This window comes from Podarcis tiliguerta (genome assembly GCF_965153285.1).
Source record: "Podarcis tiliguerta genome assembly, chromosome: 5".
NCBI classification, from domain to species: domain Eukaryota; kingdom Metazoa; phylum Chordata; class Lepidosauria; order Squamata; family Lacertidae; genus Podarcis; species Podarcis tiliguerta.
Window position 1 is genome coordinate 61598464 of NC_139538.1, and position 19956 is coordinate 61618419.

General features: G+C 40.9%; 1 protein-coding gene across 18 annotated transcripts in view; it reads left to right on the plus strand.

Annotated features, from left to right (window-relative positions):
• The window catches only part of EXOC6 (exocyst complex component 6), a 93070-nt gene that overhangs the window by 13276 nt on the left and 59838 nt on the right, over window positions 1-19956 (plus strand). For all 18 annotated transcript variants that reach the window (XM_083443587.1, XM_083443594.1, XM_083443597.1 and 15 more), the window contains exons 2-10: window positions 9531-9702; window positions 10789-10836; window positions 10931-11021; window positions 12256-12301; window positions 14435-14639; window positions 15021-15179; window positions 16238-16306; window positions 19369-19452; window positions 19558-19604. In XM_083443587.1, the coding sequence (XP_083299713.1) occupies window positions 9531-9702; window positions 10789-10836; window positions 10931-11021; window positions 12256-12301; window positions 14435-14639; window positions 15021-15179; window positions 16238-16306; window positions 19369-19452; window positions 19558-19604 (921 nt within the window). The remainder of the gene's footprint in view (window positions 1-9530; window positions 9703-10788; window positions 10837-10930; window positions 11022-12255; window positions 12302-14434; window positions 14640-15020; window positions 15180-16237; window positions 16307-19368; window positions 19453-19557; window positions 19605-19956) is intronic.

A 19956-nucleotide genomic window follows, 5' to 3' on the forward strand; every position in this document is an offset into this window, starting at 1 on the left:
CCTGTGCCTGGTTCCCTGTAACTTCACTTCTCGCAGTGAGGGAACTGCCAGAAGGCCTTCGCAGTTAGATCACAGTGTCTGGGCTGAACGATGGGGATGCTCCTTCAGGTATACAGGGCTGAGGCCATTTAGGACTTTAAAGGTCAACACCAACACTTTGATCTGTGCTCAGAAACATACTGGGAGCCAATGTAGATCTTTTAGTGTAGAATCAAGGCCAATTTTCAGATATTTTTCTGGGAGTATATGACCAAACCTATTCTACCAGTTTCCCATTCGTAAACTTCTTGTTCATTTTTTATTGACGTATCAAGAGGAGCTTAAGCATTAAGCACAACATTGCTAGGTATGTTTGGCTGTTCTCTGTCTGGCCTGATTTCTTACAGGGGTTAGGTTGAAAGGGTGGTGGCAAGAGGAATTAAGATTTGTGAACATTTTAAAGCAAACACTTAAATTTGTAAACAGCTCTCCTGTTAACAGAACAGTTTGATAACTTGCTGCAAAAGTGGAGTTGCATTTGGGATGTAACCAACATTAATCTGATTCAGAGCAAACCCACTGATATGAACGGACATGATAAATTCAGGTTCATTCATTTTAGTGGATTTACTCGATGAGTAGGATTAACGTTGGATGCAATCGGTTGAAGCGAATCTTTGCAAACAGAATGTGGGCTTCAATGTCTTGTTCTGTTACAAAATGGCAAACTTGCTTATTACTGGGAAGGCTTATTGTATAAAATTGGTAAGTAGCACAAAAGCTTTGCAGGAAGAGGCATCTCCTTGCTTTGCGCTGTAAAAACAGGAAGAAGGAAGTCCATTGCAAATCTGGGTTTACTGATTATCCGTTGACATTTCACTACAAAGGATGTCCATTAACAGCCATCAGTGTGATACATGCTTATCCAGACTGAACAATAACTGCTGTAGTGTCACTACTACAGAATATTGACCCTGGTTATAGGAAGCAATGTTAACTAACAAACTGTACTCAGCCCTTTCCTGCTCATAGAAACAGGATACTATTAGTGAGAACAATTCACAGAAACTGCACATACAGGAAAACGTGCCAAATCAGGCAGAACTAAGATTAATAAATTATCTTCCCCTGTTTGCAAAATTTAAGCAGATTCCATTCTTTAGGCATGTTGTAATCTTCTAAGTAGAGCAGTGACTTATTTTTTAACAGGGATGGAAGAGATAATGTCTGCAAGTAGAAAGTCTGTTTAGGGATTGAGAATATGACCATATTAAATCGGTTGTTGAATTGCAGGAAGCACCTGGGCACCATTTTAGGAAAGATTTTAAGGGTGTGTGTTCAGAAAGCTACATGAAATACAGGAAAAATTAGCATCAGGCGCTGGTGATTAGTCACAAATGTATGTTGGTAGGTTGTTAGAGCAGAAACTGTGGCAAGGCTTCCTGAGAAATTGCTGCAATAATGTAATGTTGCTGTTGTTTTTTGTACTGTCACATTTGGGTTATGCTAATTACGGTTTGGACAGCATCCAATTTGAAATGCAGTATCTTGTGTGTGTGTTTCAGGGTCCAGTGAGCTTTGTTTGAATATTTGAAAACTTCCCCTTGCATGCACAATTCAAGGTTACGGTCTAATAGCAGTTTTGTTAGACTGGCATGGAACTAGAACCACATTTTGCTAAGCTTTTGTTACTTTTGTTTCTGTGTTTCAGCAGAGACTGGTTGTATATATGAGGAGGCTGGATCAACGTTGGGAATGTGGTAGATAGAACAAACAAAAGTTTGTTAGCAGCCCTGAGGATAGGCATGGAGGTAGGGTTGTTCATCAGGGCTGCTACCAAACTCCTGCTTGACCCCTTGGCTTTTATGCTGTGGGGTCCTGTTACTCATGTTCTTTAATATCTATATGTATCTACTAGGTACGCGGGTGGCACTGTGGTCTAAACCACAGAGCCTGGGACTTGCCAATCAGAAGGTTGGCAGTTCGAATCCCCATGACGGAGTGAGCTCCCGTTACTTGGTCCCTGCTCCTGCCCACCTAGCAGTTTGAAAGCACGTCAGCGTGTAAGTAGATAAATAGGTACCACTCTGGCGGGAAGGTAAACAGCATTTCCATGCGCTGCTCTGGTTCCCCAGAAGCAGCTTAGTTATGCTGGCCACATGACCCGGAAGCTGTCTGCGGACAAACGACGACTTCCTTGGCCAGTAAAGCGAGATGAGTGCCGTAACCCCAGAGTCGTCTGCGACTGGACCTAATGGTCAGGGGTCCCTTTACCTTTACCTACTAGGAGTAATTATCCGGGGATTTGGGACACAGCGTCATTAGGATGCTGATGAGGCCCAGTATCTCTCAGTTTGAATCTGGTGAGGCTGTGCAAGTGCTTAACTTATGCAGTGGTGGGCTGGATGAGGGCCAATAACCTGAGGCTCCATCTGACAAGAAGGAGGTGATGGGGTGGGCTGTTCTCATGTTCAAGAACTGGGAAGATGTCCTCTTCTTGACTAAGTTGCACTGCTCTGAAGGAACAGGAGCATATCCTGGATCTAGCTTTGTGCATGGAGGCCCAGGTGGCCTTGGTGATGTGAGTGCCCATGCCCTTGTGACGCGGGTGGTGTTGTGGTCTAAACCACTGACCTTCTTGGGCTTGCCGATTGGAAGGTCAGCGGTTCAAATACCCGCAACGAAGTGAGCTCCCGTTGCACTGTCCCAGCTCCTGCCAACCTAGCAGTTTGAAAGCACACCAGTGCAAGTAGATAAATAGGTACCGCTGCGGCGGAAAGGTAAACAGTGTCCCCGTGCACTTTGGCTCCCGCCACGGTATTCCATTGCACAAGAAGTGGTTTAGTCGTGCTGGCCGCACAACCCAGAAAGTTGTCTGTGGACAAACGCCGGCTCCCTTGGCCTGAAAGCAAGATGTGTGCCGCAACCCCATAGTCGTCTTTACTGGCCTTAACTGTTCAGGGGTCCTTAACCTTCACCTTTACCTTTACCAGTTGGCTTTACTAGCTCCATCTGTTTGTGGACTGGGATAGCCAGGCCACAATTATTTGTGTTCTGGTATGCTCCCAGTTTACTCCCATTAAGTCAGCTTTTAAATACCTCCAGTGTTTAGTGATGGTAAACGTTCGGCTTCTGTCAAGAGGGATTTTTATGTAATTGGGGTTTTTATGCGACCATCTCCTTGTCTAGTTGTGGATTGAGATGAGATTGAGCTTTGAGTCCAGCAGAATGATTTGTTCAGTCGCCTTAAAAAAACCAAAAAGTTGCCCAGAAGGAGAGGTCCATCACTGTGTGAAAGTGAGATTCCAAATCCCTGCATTTGCCAACATTTCGCATCTTCTGATTGAGTTATTTTATTTAATAAATTAATAAATAAACAAGGGTACATGTGCCAGTGATGAATAACTTTTCGGAGAATTTTCTTGTACCCCTGCAGAAATTAATGTAAGTGGTGCTTTATCCCATAATCTGGCCTAATGTGCATCTGTAGTATCCCAACCAAGATCTTGTTAATCCCTGGCATTTCCACATAGGGCTGGGAAAGAGTCGTGACTGAAACAAATGGTAGCTGCTGCCAGTCACTCAACCCTGAGCTAGGCAGACCAATGGTATAAAGCAGCTTGTATGTTCCCTTAAGTGTTGCTGATTCATTTTATTCAGTAAGCCACACCTTGTGTGAAGGAGTGCTGCCCTCTAGTGTTCACATGATATTGATGAACTTCAGTGAATAATAAAACAAAAGCATAGGACAGTGGTACCTCTGGTTACATACGTAATTCGTTCCGGAGGTCCGTTCTTAACCTGAAACTGTACTTAACCTGAAGCACCACTTTAGCTAATGGGGCCTCCTGCTGCTGCCGCGCCGCCGGAGCATCTGTTCTCATCCTGAAGCAAAGTTCTTAACCCAAGGTACTATTTCTGGGTTAGCGGAGTCTGTAACCTGAAGCGCATGTAACCTGAAGCATATGTAACCCAAGGTACCACTGTACTTCATGAAATCCTACTATTGTGGGGCTTTCTTATCAGCAGAATTTTGCACGGATAGGTAATGAAGTATTTGGATGAAAAGACAACAAATCCTATGAATTTGAAATGCTGCAAGTCTTTCTTTTCTCAGGAGTACAGGCTTGGAGGAAATGGTAAATTCATAAAGAACATGGGTTCTTATCTGCATTATCTGTTAATTCAAATGGAAAAGGAGCAGAAAAGAATATGTGTCATTGTTCAGAAATCACTGCATAGTAGGCTTAAATGCGCAACGGAAAGAAGTATAAACAAAGGTTGTGTATAAGTAAACTGCCTAACAAGAGTTTTAAAACACGTGAAAAGGAAAATGGGTCAGCAGCTTAATGTTAAGACTGATCATATGTAACTTCAACAACTTGTGTGTGCTATGAATGGGGTAATGCACAATAATTCATTTTAATTTAAGATTTTTTTTTAAAGCCTCCTTGCCAGCAGTACACAAGATATGCAGAGTGCATTAAAATGAACCCAACATAAACCAGACTTTAAAAAAACCCCTTTATTCTTCTATGTGACTGGAGGGTGAACAGTGGTAGTGTTTAGTGAACTTCTTGCTTCTTCTTTCACTAAAGAAAATACTAATTTCTAATTTGTGTTCACTCATACCCATTAAATATTGTTTCATATTTCTCTTGGATCACAGAGTTTGAGACAATACAAAAAAATACTTTATTGTGTGTGCTGATAGGCAAAAGGTTGTCTTGTTTCATGAGACACTGCAAGAAATGATGTATTATAACTCCCACAAGATGGTGCTATTTCCATGTGTAGTACAAAACGGCTATGGAGAGTTGATTGCTTTATTCTGTACTACCTTCATATTGAACAGCAAACGGCCTGTGAAAGGGTGGGCACTTTTATACATTGTATATTATGATCTTTTTGGAAAGACAGGATGCCTTAAGACAACACATTACATCTGTAATGAAAACTTGGGGGACCTTCATTATACAGTATAAAACTACAATCTCCTGCAGTTTATACATGGTGGATTTTCACTTTTCTTTTTGCTATCAGGAACCCGTTTTCTTTTCTTTTTCTGTGTTGGTGTTCTGCCTGCAAAATGGGGCCAATAATGCTTTGAGAAAGGTGGGGGGTGCATTGTAAGTACACATACAGTGGTACCTTGGGTTACAGACGCTTCAGGTTGCAGACGCTTCAGGTTACAGACTCTGCTAACCCAGAAATAGTACCTCGGGTTAAGAACTTTGCTTCAGGGTGAGAACAGAAATTATGTGGTGGTGGGAGGCCCTATTAGCTAAAGTGGTGTTTCAGGTTAAGAACAGTTTCAGGTTAAGAACGGACCTCCAGAACGAATTAAGTTCTTAACCCGAGGTACCACTGTATAGGTAAGGATCACAAAATCACGGGTTTACATATTTGTATTCAGGAAGCTGTATCAGTTTCATTAGTATGTATTTCCAATAATTTTCTGGCTGGCCTTCCCTTTGCTGTAAATCACTATTGATTTCTCTGTTTTATAATTCCCCCTTAGTTTCCATAATTGATTATTCCTCTATAGATAAGTATCTACAATATTATTATCCCCCCCCCCAATTTATTACCCACCCTTCACCATGAGGTTCCAGGGTGGGTTTCTACAAATTAAAATTCAGTATTAGGAACAGTTAATGAATTACAGACATAAGAATAGAGTGGGTCCTGAAAATGATAGATAGATAGATATAGACAGATGTGCACACCAACCACCCATCTGACTGGGTGGCTCCAGCCACTCTGGGCAGTTTCCAATAAATAAGAAACACAGTAAGACATCAGACATTAAAAACTTCCCTAAACAAGGCTGCCTTCAGATGTCTTCTAAAAGTCAGATAGTTGTTTCTCTCCTTACATCTGATGGGAGGGTGTTCCACAGGGTGGGCATGACTACAGAGAAGGCCTTATGTGTCAAAGGCCAGGGGTGTATCATGTATTTATTTATTTAGAAGATTTTCTTGGTTTACAAAAGCGTGTGCAATGTGTCTCTCTCGTATTTCCCCCCCCCCCATGTAACATTTTTACAAATCTGTTTCATTTGTTGAGACATTAGGAAGAAAAGGGGGAAAGAGGTGGAGGGGGGGAAAGCCGCTCTGAGCCCGGCTTCGGCTGGGGAGGGCGGGATATAAATTATTATTATTATTATTTTATAAAGATGGGTAGGGATGAGGTCGGGTGGCGATGTTTCTATTTTACTTATTATATGTAGGGTTTGGTGTCAGCGTTGCTTATGCAGGTTCTTTGTTTTTTACTTGTGTTCCTTTGGTGGTGAGAAAGGTTGGGGTTGGCCTATGGTGTGGTTATTCATTTGTGGTTGGCTGTGGTGGTCTTTGTTTTCATCTTTAGTATATGGCAGAAACTATTTAATGTAAGCCAGACACACCTCTGTGGGAAGGGAATTCCACAGCCTAGGAGCTGCCTAGGTGAAGGATGCCTTCTCCTGGGCCCCCACCACCCTGAACTTCTGAGCACAGTGGAACTACCAAGAGAAACCCTTCTGTGGATCTTAATACTGGAGAGGGTCTGTAGGGAAGGAGGCAATTTTTCAGATATTTGGGGCCAAAGTAATTTATGGATGCATAATGTTGTGGCAAACCGTGGTTTAGCTTGATGTGAGTGAATCTAGTCTCAGTGTGACTCACACAGTGAGAGCCAGTGTGGTGTAGTGGTTAAGAGCGGTAGACTCGTAATCTGGGGAACCTGGTTCGCTTCCCCGCTCCTCCACATGCAGCTGCTGGGTGACCTTGGGCCAGTCACACTTCTCTGAAGTCTCTCAGCCCCACTCACCTCACAGAGTGTTTGTTGTGGGGGAGGAAGGGAAAGGAGAATGTTAGCCGCTTTGAGACTCCTTAAAGGGAGTGAAAGGTGGGATATCAAATCCAAACTTTTCTTCTTCTTCATCTCCAAAATCCCTCTATTTTCCTGCATGGCTCTCAGTTTTCACTAACCATTATTTCCTGCGTTCCCTGCACCAGCAAATTTTGTTTAACACTAACCACTGTTGGTTTAAAACGAACCATATACCTGTACCACATTTTGAAATTGACTCCTCTTAACCAGAGATTGCCAACCTAGCACACTCTAGATGTGTTGAGCTACAACTCCCATCAGCCCTAGCTGGCCTGGCAGTGGTAAGGGATGATGGAAGTTGTGGTCCTAAACATCTGGAGGGCAATACATTAGCTTGCATTTCATCAAACGTTATCTGTGGATAGTGGTGTTATATTGTTCGGTCACTGGGTGGCAATGGGCTTGATTGTATTGGGGTAGAGTTGTGAGTTTCCTGTATCTTTTCCTCTTCTATTTTGGAGAAGACAAGGAATGTTTTCCCCCGTACATCTCTGACTGGTGCATCCTCTAAGCCTCCCATGACAGCAGCTGTAATTGTTTGGTGTTGTTTTGCCTCTTACTGTGTTTTGGCTTCCAGTGGCCTGACTTGAATTTCCCGTGTCTGCCAATCTCTGCTTGTTCTCATTTCCCATGCTCCTCGGCCACACTTCCATTCCTCTTTTGTTCTTCTACCAATGCCCTTCCTGCATATGTTCTGCTTCCCTCTGCCAACAGACACATTGGCTTGTGAGTGAGAGTGTTTTTTCCAGTCTCACTTGGTTGATTTCCCTCCTCTGCTCAGCAGCAAAGCCAATGCCATTTATAAGCTTGTATATGTGTGTGTGTGTATGCATTTACCCAGAGACATTTGCAAACTGATGTGAACAACAAATGCCGGGCAAGACTCCCTGGGTCATTGTTGCTGGTGCAAAGGGGAAAATGTGTAATTTGGTGTCTGGTATCTTGACAGGAAGGGACGTGGGTGGTGCTGTGGTCTAAACCACAGAACCTAGGGCTTGCGGATCAGAAGGTTGGCGGTTCAAATCCCCACGACGGGGTGAGCTCCCGTTGCTCGGTCCCAGCTCCTGTCCACCTAGCAGTTCGAAAGCACATCAAAGTGCAAGTAGATAAATAGGTACCGCTCCAGCGGGAAGGTAAACGGCATTTCCGTGTGCTGTTCTGGTTCGCCAGAAGCGGCTTAGTCATGCTGGTCACATGACCCAGAAGCTGTCTGCGGACAAACGCTGGCTCCCTCGGCCTATAGAGCGATATGAGCCCCACAACCCCAGAGTCATCCGCGACTGGGCCTAACGGTCATGGGTACCTTTACCTTTATTTTGACAGGAAGGTCTATTGAGATATCCTGGATTAGGGGGCAACGGAGGCTCTCCTACCCCACCAAACTCAGTCTTCAGCAGGCCACCTCCCACCTGACTAACCTTACTTCCACCCTGTCCACCTCCTTAGTCTCCGTGTTGCTTTTCTAGAGCTCAGCATTGGTTCGAACGTGGTGCTGACCAACCCCAAGGTTGCAGGTTTGATCCCTGAATGGGACAGCTACATATTCCTGCATTTCAGGGGGTTGGACTAGATGATCCTCAGGGTCATTTCCAACTCTAAAATTCTATCAGTCTATGAGCAGGGTGGAGGATGTGAACAAAGCAAGAGTTAGTTTGCTCTGCTATTTCATGCCTTCCGTTCTACTAGTCTCCATGGGCACTGGCTGACTCCCATCTGGGGCTTTATACGTACATAACCGGAGTAAAAGCTCATCCCAAAATCTGCTCTGGACCCCCAAAATCTACACTGGAAGGTCCCTCAAATTGCCAGAGCAGATTTTGAGGGTATGCCAGGGAGCCATGGGGACTGAAGAGAGGAAGTCCCACTCTGGAAGCAGAAGCCATGTTCACTCTAGCTCAGACAGCTTTGGTTACAGCCTAATGGAATCACTGTGGCTAATGCTCCATTTTGATGCAATTAAAAATATACATATAAATTCCGTAAGCCATGTGTACCTTTTAATGGGTAGAAAATAGTGTTGTAAAATAAGAACATCTAAGAAAGTGATGCTGAATCTGATATCTGGGTTTTGAGCATGTCTGTGCTAAAAATTGGTATTGCCCTATATTATTTATGTTATTTTACTTCTGTTTGTCTAGGCAGGCTTTCCTGGAAGGAGTGAGGCAGTACAATGAAGCCAAGTTTTGAACTTTTAGACACTGAGCAGTTGGCATTCATTCTCCGCTAGGGGGCTGATTGTGCAAGCTGATTTTGAACTGTATTTGCCTAGTGGCATGCAAAATGATGAAATATGATCTAGCATAGTTGAAGGCCATACATTTTGTATAGCAGCAATTCGTCTATTTTAATAAATGGCTATTTAGGAGATCTTTGTTGTTTGGCATGCTAAGAGAAGAGTACTAAGGTATGAATAATAGAGCTCAGATCTGATTGCCTGAGTACCTGACTTAATGAAATGAAGTCTTAGTTTATTTTTCAAGCCTTGAGTTATGTGTTTCACTTCCCAAACGCAATTATGACGGTATTGATAACTGAATTAAGTGGCAAATTTATTAATTCATGTTTAATCTTGGATTATTATTTTTAAAAACAAATTTGGAAAAGTTACTGTTATTAGTAAAATTCTAAAAGCCTGCTAATTGCTAACTCAAATGCAATTATTTATATATACTTGACAGGTCTGTATATGATGATCAACCAAATGCACACCAAAAGTTTATGGAAAAGCTAGATGGATGTATACGTAACCATGACAAGGAGATTGAAAAGATGTGCAATTTTCACCACCAAGGCTTTGTAGATGCTATTACAGAACTTCTTAAAGTAAGGGCTGATGCAGAAAAACTCAAGGTAAGGTGTTAGTTATGATTACAATTACTGCAAAGTAGTGAAAAAAAATATTCTTCATAATCACACATTCCTTTTTCGAATATACTGATACATTTCTGTGCCTGGAACATTTTAATTGGTGTAAATATCACAGTGGTGAAGACAGAATAATGTAGTTCCATAGCAAGATTGTGGATGTAAATATTTTAGGAAGTTTAATCTATTTTTTTAACAAGTACCCAAAATTTAGCAGGCTTTCTCCTTTCTCAAGCAAATGCTCCTCCACTCTCTCAAAGGGCAGTTGGAATTGTTGGGATTCTTTAGAAAGATGTTGTGAGATTTCCTCCGAAGTAAATGGTATAACTGGTCCCTTTAGCTCTCTTTACACATTTGCAAGAAAAATATGCACACCAGACAGAATGAGCATAGTTCACCAGAGGTTATGATTAGAACAGCATTATATAAAGGATATTCAGATAACAAGAGACCAAATACAACATCAATGAGGTCATTGAGCATCTTTGTTCAGAAATTAATGAGTTTTTTAATAAACTAGAATGTGCTCCCTTATTATGATGACCTAATGAGTCACTTAATATGTGGGAAAGTCTGAGGTCGAACACTGCCTGCACCTGCGGCATTAAAATGTTGCTGTGGCTTGGAGATTTCCACGTTTGATGTTAATCAACCACCCAGTGTTTGCATTCAGCAAAGTATGAATGTTTAATTACCGTAAAATGCAATCACCATTTCTTGCAGACAATGAATGGAACATAGAGCTCATTGAGGTTATCAAAAAGGGACCAGTGGTCAATTGGGTCAATGATTTGAATTGTTTGACAGACCTACAGAAACAAAAAAAGTTCAAAAATCCCAAGTAAATTTGAGAAGTTTGCCACAGAATCTGTTAGAAAGAACTGTCATAACTAATTGAAGTTAACAAAAACCCTTGGTGATCAAAAGTTCAAGTTCAAGCTGTAGAGTTAATTTGGATTTACATTTCTTTGTTCTAAGTTTCTCATGAAGCATGATCTGATTACAAGGGTGAGCGGCTGCATCAGGGCAATATGTGCATATTTGTCTAACAAAGGTGAAATTATTTTTAAGGTCCAAGTTACTGATACCAACCGAAGGCTTCAAGATGCTGGGAGAGAGGTGAGAAAATGGCGCTTCCTATGTGCTTAATGGATACTTGCGGGAAACACCGTAGGTGCGCAATTTAACTGTGGTATGTTTGGAAATATCCAAGGTGATTGCTGAGACGGAAGAAATCATCCACTGTAGACTCCAGCAGAGGAATATTACAACAGTGGTTGAGAAGCTGCAGTTGTGTCTTCCGGGTGAGTTACAAATCATGTGCAATACTTAAGCAGCACTTGGCAAAATTAGAAGGATGTGCATTTCAGTACGGCTAGTTTAAAATTACCTCCATGTGTTGTCGTTTATTTATTTTAAAAAAGGAATTATCGTCATTGTGGTCCTCGGCAGAACATTTCAGCTGAGATGTATCTCACTTAGCTCTGCTCCCGTTTGATATCCAGTCTATTGGTGAAAGATTATGGATGAAGCTAATGATAATGGCTTAATGCATATATAATGTTGTCATGCTGTTGCAATGTCATTTGACCTCTATTTACACAGGCATTCCCTTGACCTCTTGACCCAAGTCTCCTGTTTTTAATTGCTGTGTTTTAATGGGACTGCTTTATTGCAGGTTTTAATGATGGATGTTTGTTTTCATGTTTTCAGGATTTTTCACATTTGCGTGCTTCTTTTATATTTTGTAAGCTGCTTAGAGGTTTATTTCTGGCATTAAGCGGTATATAAATAAAAATAGCTGAAATCTGAAGCTATTTTAAATTGTTTATTAGGAGACTTTAATGCCTCCTCTTGCAACAGCTTTGAGGCCATGAACAAAGTAATATATATATATATATAGCTCATGAATTAAAATACAATGCCATCATACAAATGCAACTGAAAATGGGTGGGATATTGGAAATAAGCACCAGCAAAGCTTTAGAGCAAGCTAAAATAAATACCATCTCCCTTGTCCTGAATCACTGTTTGTGGATATTTTAGCTGCCGAACCCTTGCACATTGCCGTTCTGAATATGCCAGGGTTGTCCCACGTGGTGTGCTGCTTATTAAGAGCTGTTCTGGTAGAAGGCAATGACCTTCTTTTGTTGTGTGTGTGCCCTGTAACTTGCAAGGATTACAGTAGGTGGTACTGTTGGCATACAGTGTGCTGCTCCCCGTAGCTTGGGATGGATCCTAGGGTACTTCCAATGGCTTAACTTAAAAAAGAAGAAGGTTAAGCTTGTGTTGATGTTGGCTTGAACTTACTGTTTGATTTTACTTTTCTGATTGTTCATGGACTCCCCCTCCCCCTTCACCATTCATTCCATTGCCTTACATGCCTCCCCCCCCCATATTATTTCATCCTCTCATTGTAAAACATCCATGAGACAAGTGTTCATTTGCATATAGAACTGGAGGACATATATGTATTTTGGAACCTTTGCACTTTTTTGTAGTAGGATTTATGTATTTTAATATCTTCGTTTTACACAGTACTGGAGAGGTACAGCAAACTAAAAGAGCAGATGAATGTGAAAAGGTGAGTACAATTCTTATAAGCTGAAGTATTGCTTTTTTTATTATTAATGAATGGGTTCATCCACTTGTCTTCTGCAATTACCGATGGGATGGTAAAGACTACTCTGGTCAAGACATATAATGAATCGTGGTCTGCTCTTTGTACTCTTTTCATGTCTTTGTTTCATGCCTGTCATTACAAATGAACAGATGTTATGAGAAAAATTAACCTTTTTGAAGGGTTTAATGAGAAAAGAAGCCCTGTCTTGTGCAATACGAAACGAAAACGTTTTAAGTTCTGTTTGTCACAGTATTTATCACTTTATTTGCTTTAGTGTTTTAGAATAGTCTACAAATAACTGATACAGCATAGAAACGGCAAAGAAGCTTTCCTTGCTCATAATTTGCTTTTGGCTGCAGTCCTTTGAACATTTTACACAGGTGTAAATCCTATTGAATGCAATGGGAGTGGCTTCTGAATAAGAATGCTTAGGGTTGCACTTTTTCTTTGAAAGCACATTCCAAAGCAGTATTATAACTGTAAAAAAGAAAGAAAAAGTTATTAATCCTTTCTACAACTTATACATTATAAGTGTCTGTTGTTAATCTGTTTAGTATTAATGTAATTGCTATAATTATAACTCCTGTGGAGCTGTGCAATAAAGCACATTAGTACATCTGTCAATTTGGGGTTGATATATATATATATATATCAACCCCAAATTGAAGGGTTTAATGATATAATTGAAGGGTTTATATATATATATAAAATGTTTGTGTATTTGCATGAAGAATCTGAATGAATTCTGGTGAGAGGTAGTTATGGGTATGAAGGCAACTTATCAAAATGCTAATTTGGCAGCTTCGTAATATTTAGTCCCTGCAAGTCTCTCTCTCTCTTGTCTCTTTTTGTCTCTGACACTCTTACAATTGTGACTATTTATTTAAAACTTTTTAACCCCTCTCTTCAGCAAAATAAGGGAGGGCATAGCAGGTTACAGATTCTAAGCCTGAAGGCAAGGACTATGACATGGCACAAATGGAAAGGGGTTTGACATGGAATGTAAAAAAAAGAAAATGCTGGTGCTATTTCTTAGTTACAGAGTTCCTGTAATGACTAGCTCCTAGAAAAATTCCAGCGAGAGGAGGAGCAAAAAATTGCTGGTCTTTCTGAAGAGTTGATGGAGAGGTCCTGCAAACCCAGCTCTCTCCCTGTCCTGCAGCCTGATTGGATAGTGACTGTAGATGACAGCAGGAGGAGGAGCCTGATCATCATTGCATATGATGGTCACTTCTGCTGATCATGCATTTTTCTTCTATGCCACTGATTAAAAGTTAAGCAATGAAGAGCCAGAGAAAGCATCTCAGCTTGTTAGGCTGCATCTATGCATTATGCATAACCACAATTCAGCACTCTAGCCAGGAGATTGCACTTCATTTTTTTGCACAACTGCAAACGTTTCACAGATGAAACTACGTACAGTCGTGAGCATGAGTGGGTGGAGCTAGGGGCGGAGTCGGGCGATGTGGCCGGCTGGAAAATGGTGGGGCAAACACAACTCAGACTCAAAGCGTGCCAAAAGAGGAGTGAAGTCTGCAAGCAGACATCAAGCTCCGGATTGCCAAAGTAGCAAGGCAAGCTGCACGCATCACATGGCAATACATGAAATACATGTATATTCACTGCATTGCATTTACATCTTTTTGGAGAATTTACTGAAGCGAAGCAAAGGGATTTTGGCCCAATCTTTGCCAGCCTGGTGGCATCAAGATGTTTTGGATTGCAACTCCCATCAGCCCCATTCAGCACAGCTGATAGGAGTTGTAGTCAAAAACATCTGGAGGTTGCCAGGTTGGCAAAGCCTGCGATAGCCTAAATAAGCCATTTAGGGCCAGGATTCTTAGTAGATATTATAGCTAAGGATGAACAGCAGCTAGAGGGCATATGGGTAGAACTCTCCACAAAGGTTGCCAATCCTGTACTAGGGCAGTTTCTCATCTCCCTCCCATTTGCTCCTTTTGAGACCCTAATCTTATTTGCACGAAACTGCTCAGACTGTTAGTTTTGTTAGGATTACGTTCAGATGGTAATCAACAACAACAACAACAACAACAACAACAACAACAACAACAACTCTCCCCTTATTTTCTCCAGATATTATTCTGCTTTAAAGACTATGGAACAGCTAGAAAACATCTACTTTCCTAGAGTTAGTCAGTACCGGTTTTGTCAGATAATGATTGAAAACCTTCCAAAACTACGTGAGGAAATTAAAGAGATTTCCATGTCGGATCTGAAGGACTTCCTAGAGAGTATTCGGAAGCATTCGGATAAAATTGGTGAAACAGCGATGAAACAGGTATGTTTGCTGAAATCTAAGCATATTCAAGCTTGACTAAACCAATCGTAATTTAGCCTCAATTCACCTGCTTATAAGGCCTAACATGACAAGAGGTTCTACACGAACACCTTCCTTCCCTCTGCACACCCATGGGTCCCCGACTTGTGCAAACTTTCCCTCACATTTTCAAAATGTAGGAATTGCATGAATCCAACCTGTGTCAGTCTACTCCACTGGAAAATATTTTGGTCTTGGGTGACTTTGTGGGATCCACCTGAAGAGATAAGCCACTTCCCTCCTTCTGCTCCCTTGGCCATTACATTTGCTTTCGTAGGTCCACAGATGAATTGTGTGTGATCTTTTTGTGTGTGTGTTCAATGGCATGCTTTGCTATTACAGGCACAGCAGCAGAAAACCTTTAATACTGGTCTCCAGAAGCAAAACAATTTCCGTTATGGGAAGAGTCCATATATAAATAATGATGGCATTCCAGAGCCAAGGAATAAAATTGTTTCAAAACAAAACCTTGAAGAGGAAGAGGAAGAACATGAAGATGAGGTATTTCAATCTCAAATAATTTCCCTTCATTTTACTTGTTCTTATTGTTCAACCTTTAGGAAACAATCCTGAAATAGGTGGAAGTGAATCTTAGAGTCTCTCAGGGGGCTTGTGGTAACCCATTAGACCATTTAGCTTTCTTTTCCTTTTGAACAGCAATTTTCCACATGAAAAAGCCCTCAGTTTTAAAAAAGCAGTTTGCTACATCAAATGGGGTTGAGGAAAGTGGTTTTTGGATTATCATTTTTTACAATACTCACTTGTACAAAGTACTGGCACATCTTTTTTCCTGCCCATGGCAGCCATTTTGTGCTGACAGCCATGACACTTTTATCAATATATGTGAGTCCCAGCACTACATTATTATTTTTTACTAAATAAAGAACAGATTATAACCATTATTTTTATCCCATGAGGAAAGAGTGGAGAAATAAGTGCTCACTGAATATTATTCAGGCAATTTTGATTTAACTTAAATATTTGTAGAAGGGAATCATACTTTTATCAGGCCTTTATCTGTCAAGGGCACCTGTACAGTTACCAAAATGGCTGGATAACTGATCATGGCAGTCTGCCTCCTATCTAAATGCTGACATCCTATTTGGCTTACTGTTATTACAGTGGTGCCCCACAAGACGAATGCCTCGCAAGACGGAAAACCCGCTAGACGAAAGGGTTTTCTGTTTTGGAGGTGCTTCGCAGGACGAATTTGCTATGGGCTTGCTTCGCAAGACGAAAATGTCTTGCGATTCCTGGGGTTTTTTTCCGCTCCCCACCCCCTTTTTCTAAGGCACTAAGCTGCTAATAGCCTTTTAGCAGCTAATCCGCTAATCCCTTAAGCCTTTAATAGCCGCTAATAGCCGCTAAACCGCTAATAGCGCTAATCCGCTAATCCGCTAATGGGCTTGCTTCGCAAGACGAAAAAACCACTAGACGAAGAGACTCGCGGAACGGATTCTTTTCGTCTTGCGAGGCACCACTGTAGTTTCTAATGCCCATTTGATTTATGAATGTTATGCTGTAGCTGAATGTGTTTTGCTTTGGATCCCTTCCTACAGGTTTTGACAGCTCACGATCTGGTAGATTTTTCTCCAGTTTATCGATGCTTGCATATTTACTCAGTTCTGGTACGTATATCATTCTTTTTTTTGTGTGGGAATTTTTTATTTTTACATTCCTCTTATCCTTTTGCCTGTTTTCTCTCTGTGTCTCAAAACTACATGAGTTTTCGTAAGACCATTGCAGCTACCTTAACAGAAATCCACCTGCGTTCTAAAAATAATGTGAGTGTGCTGTTTCTGCCAGCCTCTGTTGACATCCTTTAGTTTATATCCATTAATATCTGTAACAGGATTTTTATAAGATTGTGTCCATATATGCACCTTCCATCCAGAGTAGGAATTCATGAGAGATTTCCAGTTTTTGTTATTGGGTGATCGGGAGAGAGAGAACCTGTTTCTTGGTAGCAACAGAGCAACCATAATTGCTATCCCAACAGAACATCCTTCGTATCAAATTAATTATGGTTCTTGTGTTGTTTTAGATAAGAATATGCTCACTATGTAGGGCAGGCATAGGCAAACTCGGCCCTCCAGATGATTTGGGACTACAACTCCCATCACCCCTAGCTAACAGGACCAGTGGTATGGGATGATGGGAGTTGTAGTCCCAAAACATCTGGAGGGCTGAGTTTGCCTATTCCTGGTGTAGGGTAAAGAGCACACTCCAGCAAATGAGTTAAATATACCTAAATTCAGATGTAATTTCAGTGGGAGAATTAAGCATAAGTTTAAGTCGCTCCCGTTGAAAGGTACGGGAGTGAAAAACTGTGTGTTCTGTTGGATAGTTGCAAGATCTTGCTGATGTAACTAATTTGACAAATATGACTCATATGGCGGGGGGACGGGGGACCACGAACAACTCAAGTGGCAAAATGGAAACTTTAGAGCTTTCCGAAGATAAAATTGTAACTAGTAGCTTTGATACAGTAGAAATACTGTACTACTATTGCTGATTAGGCATCACAAGCCTTTTCACTGGTTGGAAAGTAGCTTTTGTGTGCTTTGTTTCTTGAATAGTCATGGTGATGGGGAGCAGTGGTCAGGACTGGGGAAGGGATTTAACCCTTTCCCCCCTGCTGTGGAACTGATCTGGACCACCCACCCCCACAGCTGCTATTTACTTTGTGCGTTTAGGAAGAATGCTACTTGAAAACCGTAAATGCTCCCGCTAGGTAAATACTGTGCTGTACTTGCAATTATGCTACAGTAGTTGTTTCAGAATTACATGTTGCTCTTGGCTGAAGATGAAAACTCACATGGCATGGTAAGTACTTACATACGTAGGTGTCCGTTCCCTGAATCTATTTTTAGAGTAATAGAAAGTACTGTATAGTTCTCTTGATCTGATAACGTAAACCACCAGCTTAGTTTACAGATCTTGTATTTTTAAATAATCTTTCAGCTTTGCATTTTGAGAAAGCCATCTGAGTGTAGTGGGTATTTCCATGTCTGCAATTTCTTATTACGGTACCCAATATATCTTTCTGCTTTGAATTTACTAATTAATGGAAACCTAAATAAGTAAGCTAAGCTAACCGCAAGAGTAGTAAAGCTGAACTTGAGCAGTTTAAGAGGGTTTTTTTGTTTCGTTTTTAAAATTCTGCTTACATGCAAATTATATTAATTTCAGTATATACAGATGAGTCAATGTTTGTGGTGGTTTTTAAGTAGACAGATGGTTCTTTCTGAATGAATCATCACGATAAAAAAGATCTAAATAGATTTTTTCCCTCTACATTATGAAGAGCTCTGAGAGTCAAGGGACCATTTCCCCCCATTTCATAGAAAATAGAAACCAATGAAGTATAGAGGGTGGCCATTAAACACGTGCCACAAATAGACGTTTATTTTAAATATTAAATGAAGTCTTAGCAATGTTAATCAAGGAGAGTGAAAAGCACACCAGAAAAAGGTTTGTTCTCATTTTACTCAAACTGATATTCCACACCACATAACTATACTACTGAACATATTGAAACTATTAAGGAAGATCATGCCTTTAACAGCAATGCCTACTCTATTTACGGTAGCCCCAATCTGTGTGACATCTTTAAATCTGGGCACGCTATGATGTTTCCAAACCTGAATATAACTATCTAATTAAAATTTAGCATGATGTAAGGGAGAAATAGCTGGTTTCTTTTTTCTTTCCTTTCTCTCTCTCTCCCCCCCCCCCCCCGGGTCCCACACTTTCAAAACTGTACTTATGCATGATCTGGATAGATTTCTTGAGTGCTGAATTGCTAAAGTACTTTGCAAGAATATGGCTTGGGTGCTAGATTCAGATGGATGAGAACACAACTCTGCTCAATTTATATACCAAAGGGTACCCATTTCCTTTCTCATAGCAATATATAATCAACTCTAACCATGTTGCTTAATAGTAGTAAATCATATTTGGAAACTTTAAACTTCAAACATCATAAATGGGTTTATTTAATGCTGTAAGAGCTAGCCTTGATTTCTTATTACCTGTAGAAAAACAGCCAGTACTTTTGGCTGACCTTTCAACATAGTAACACCACCACCCCCATTTTACATTTTCAACTAAATTTAAGATTCTTGGCAAAGCATCCTTCAACAAAGTTGATACCCTTCCAAGCCCAAGACATCAGGAATAATTGTCAGCTTTTCATGTTGTTTTAAATTTCATCAATTGGTGGTGGAAACCTAACAGTGAACAAATCCTTGAGAGGCAAGATATTCCCCCCATGGCTATTGAAATGACACAAATCAGCGTTGTAAGTTTTCTTATAAATGATGCAAATTGGAAAAGAAACTGTTCTTTTTGTTCTAAGTAAGGAGTCGTTGAATGTCAACTTGCTGTTCAAGAGTATTGTCAAAATGAGTTGGTTGAACCAAATGTGAAATTAGGGGTAGGGAACAGGTTCCATCTGGTAGGCTGGATCCTGAACTCCATCACCTCTAGTGGACCACTTTGACATTTGGGCGGGTCCACACTCCTGTCAGTCACCTGGTGTTACAAATGAATGTCTCAAATGAAGTGCTTTTGGGTGTGTTTAGAGTATTGCCATTCCACAAACGTAACATACATTTTTGTGTGTGTACTTTCACAAGATATTTTTTTTTAAAAAAAGGTGTATGTATATATTTATTTTCCCCTTTAGGGCGATGCAGAGACATTTGAAAATTACTATAGAAAACAAAGAAGGAAACAAGCAAGACTAGTGTTGCAGCCACAGTCAAACATGGTACTTAATTTTCCTTTTAGTGGAAATTGGTCTGTTTTAAAATACTTAACATATCAGATAACTTAAACTGTTTATATTTATATATATTGCGTTCTTTTCTTAAAGCATGAAACGGTGGAAGGTTACAGAAGATACTTCAGTCAGATTGTAGGGTGAGTTCCAAAACATGGGTGTCTCTTGCTCTCCTGCTTTATAGGCCTCTATTTGTGGTAGCTTTTGACTCTTCAGCTTGTTCAGTGTTGATTTGCAGCAATGCTAACTGCATTTTTGCCTAACCTGTTGACTACTGCCTGCTTCAGATGTTGCCAGATGCCTGGGAGGCGGGGGGGGGGGGAGAGCAAATAACTCATGCTCAACCTCCATCCCAAAATAGCTTAAGCTTGCTTGAAAGCAAATCTTGTGCTTACTCTCGGAATGGGGTTTCCAGTTCAACCCCCCCCCCCCGTTCTCTTTTCCCTGGCCCCACAGAGAATTGTCACTCTCATCAGTGTATGTGTACCATAA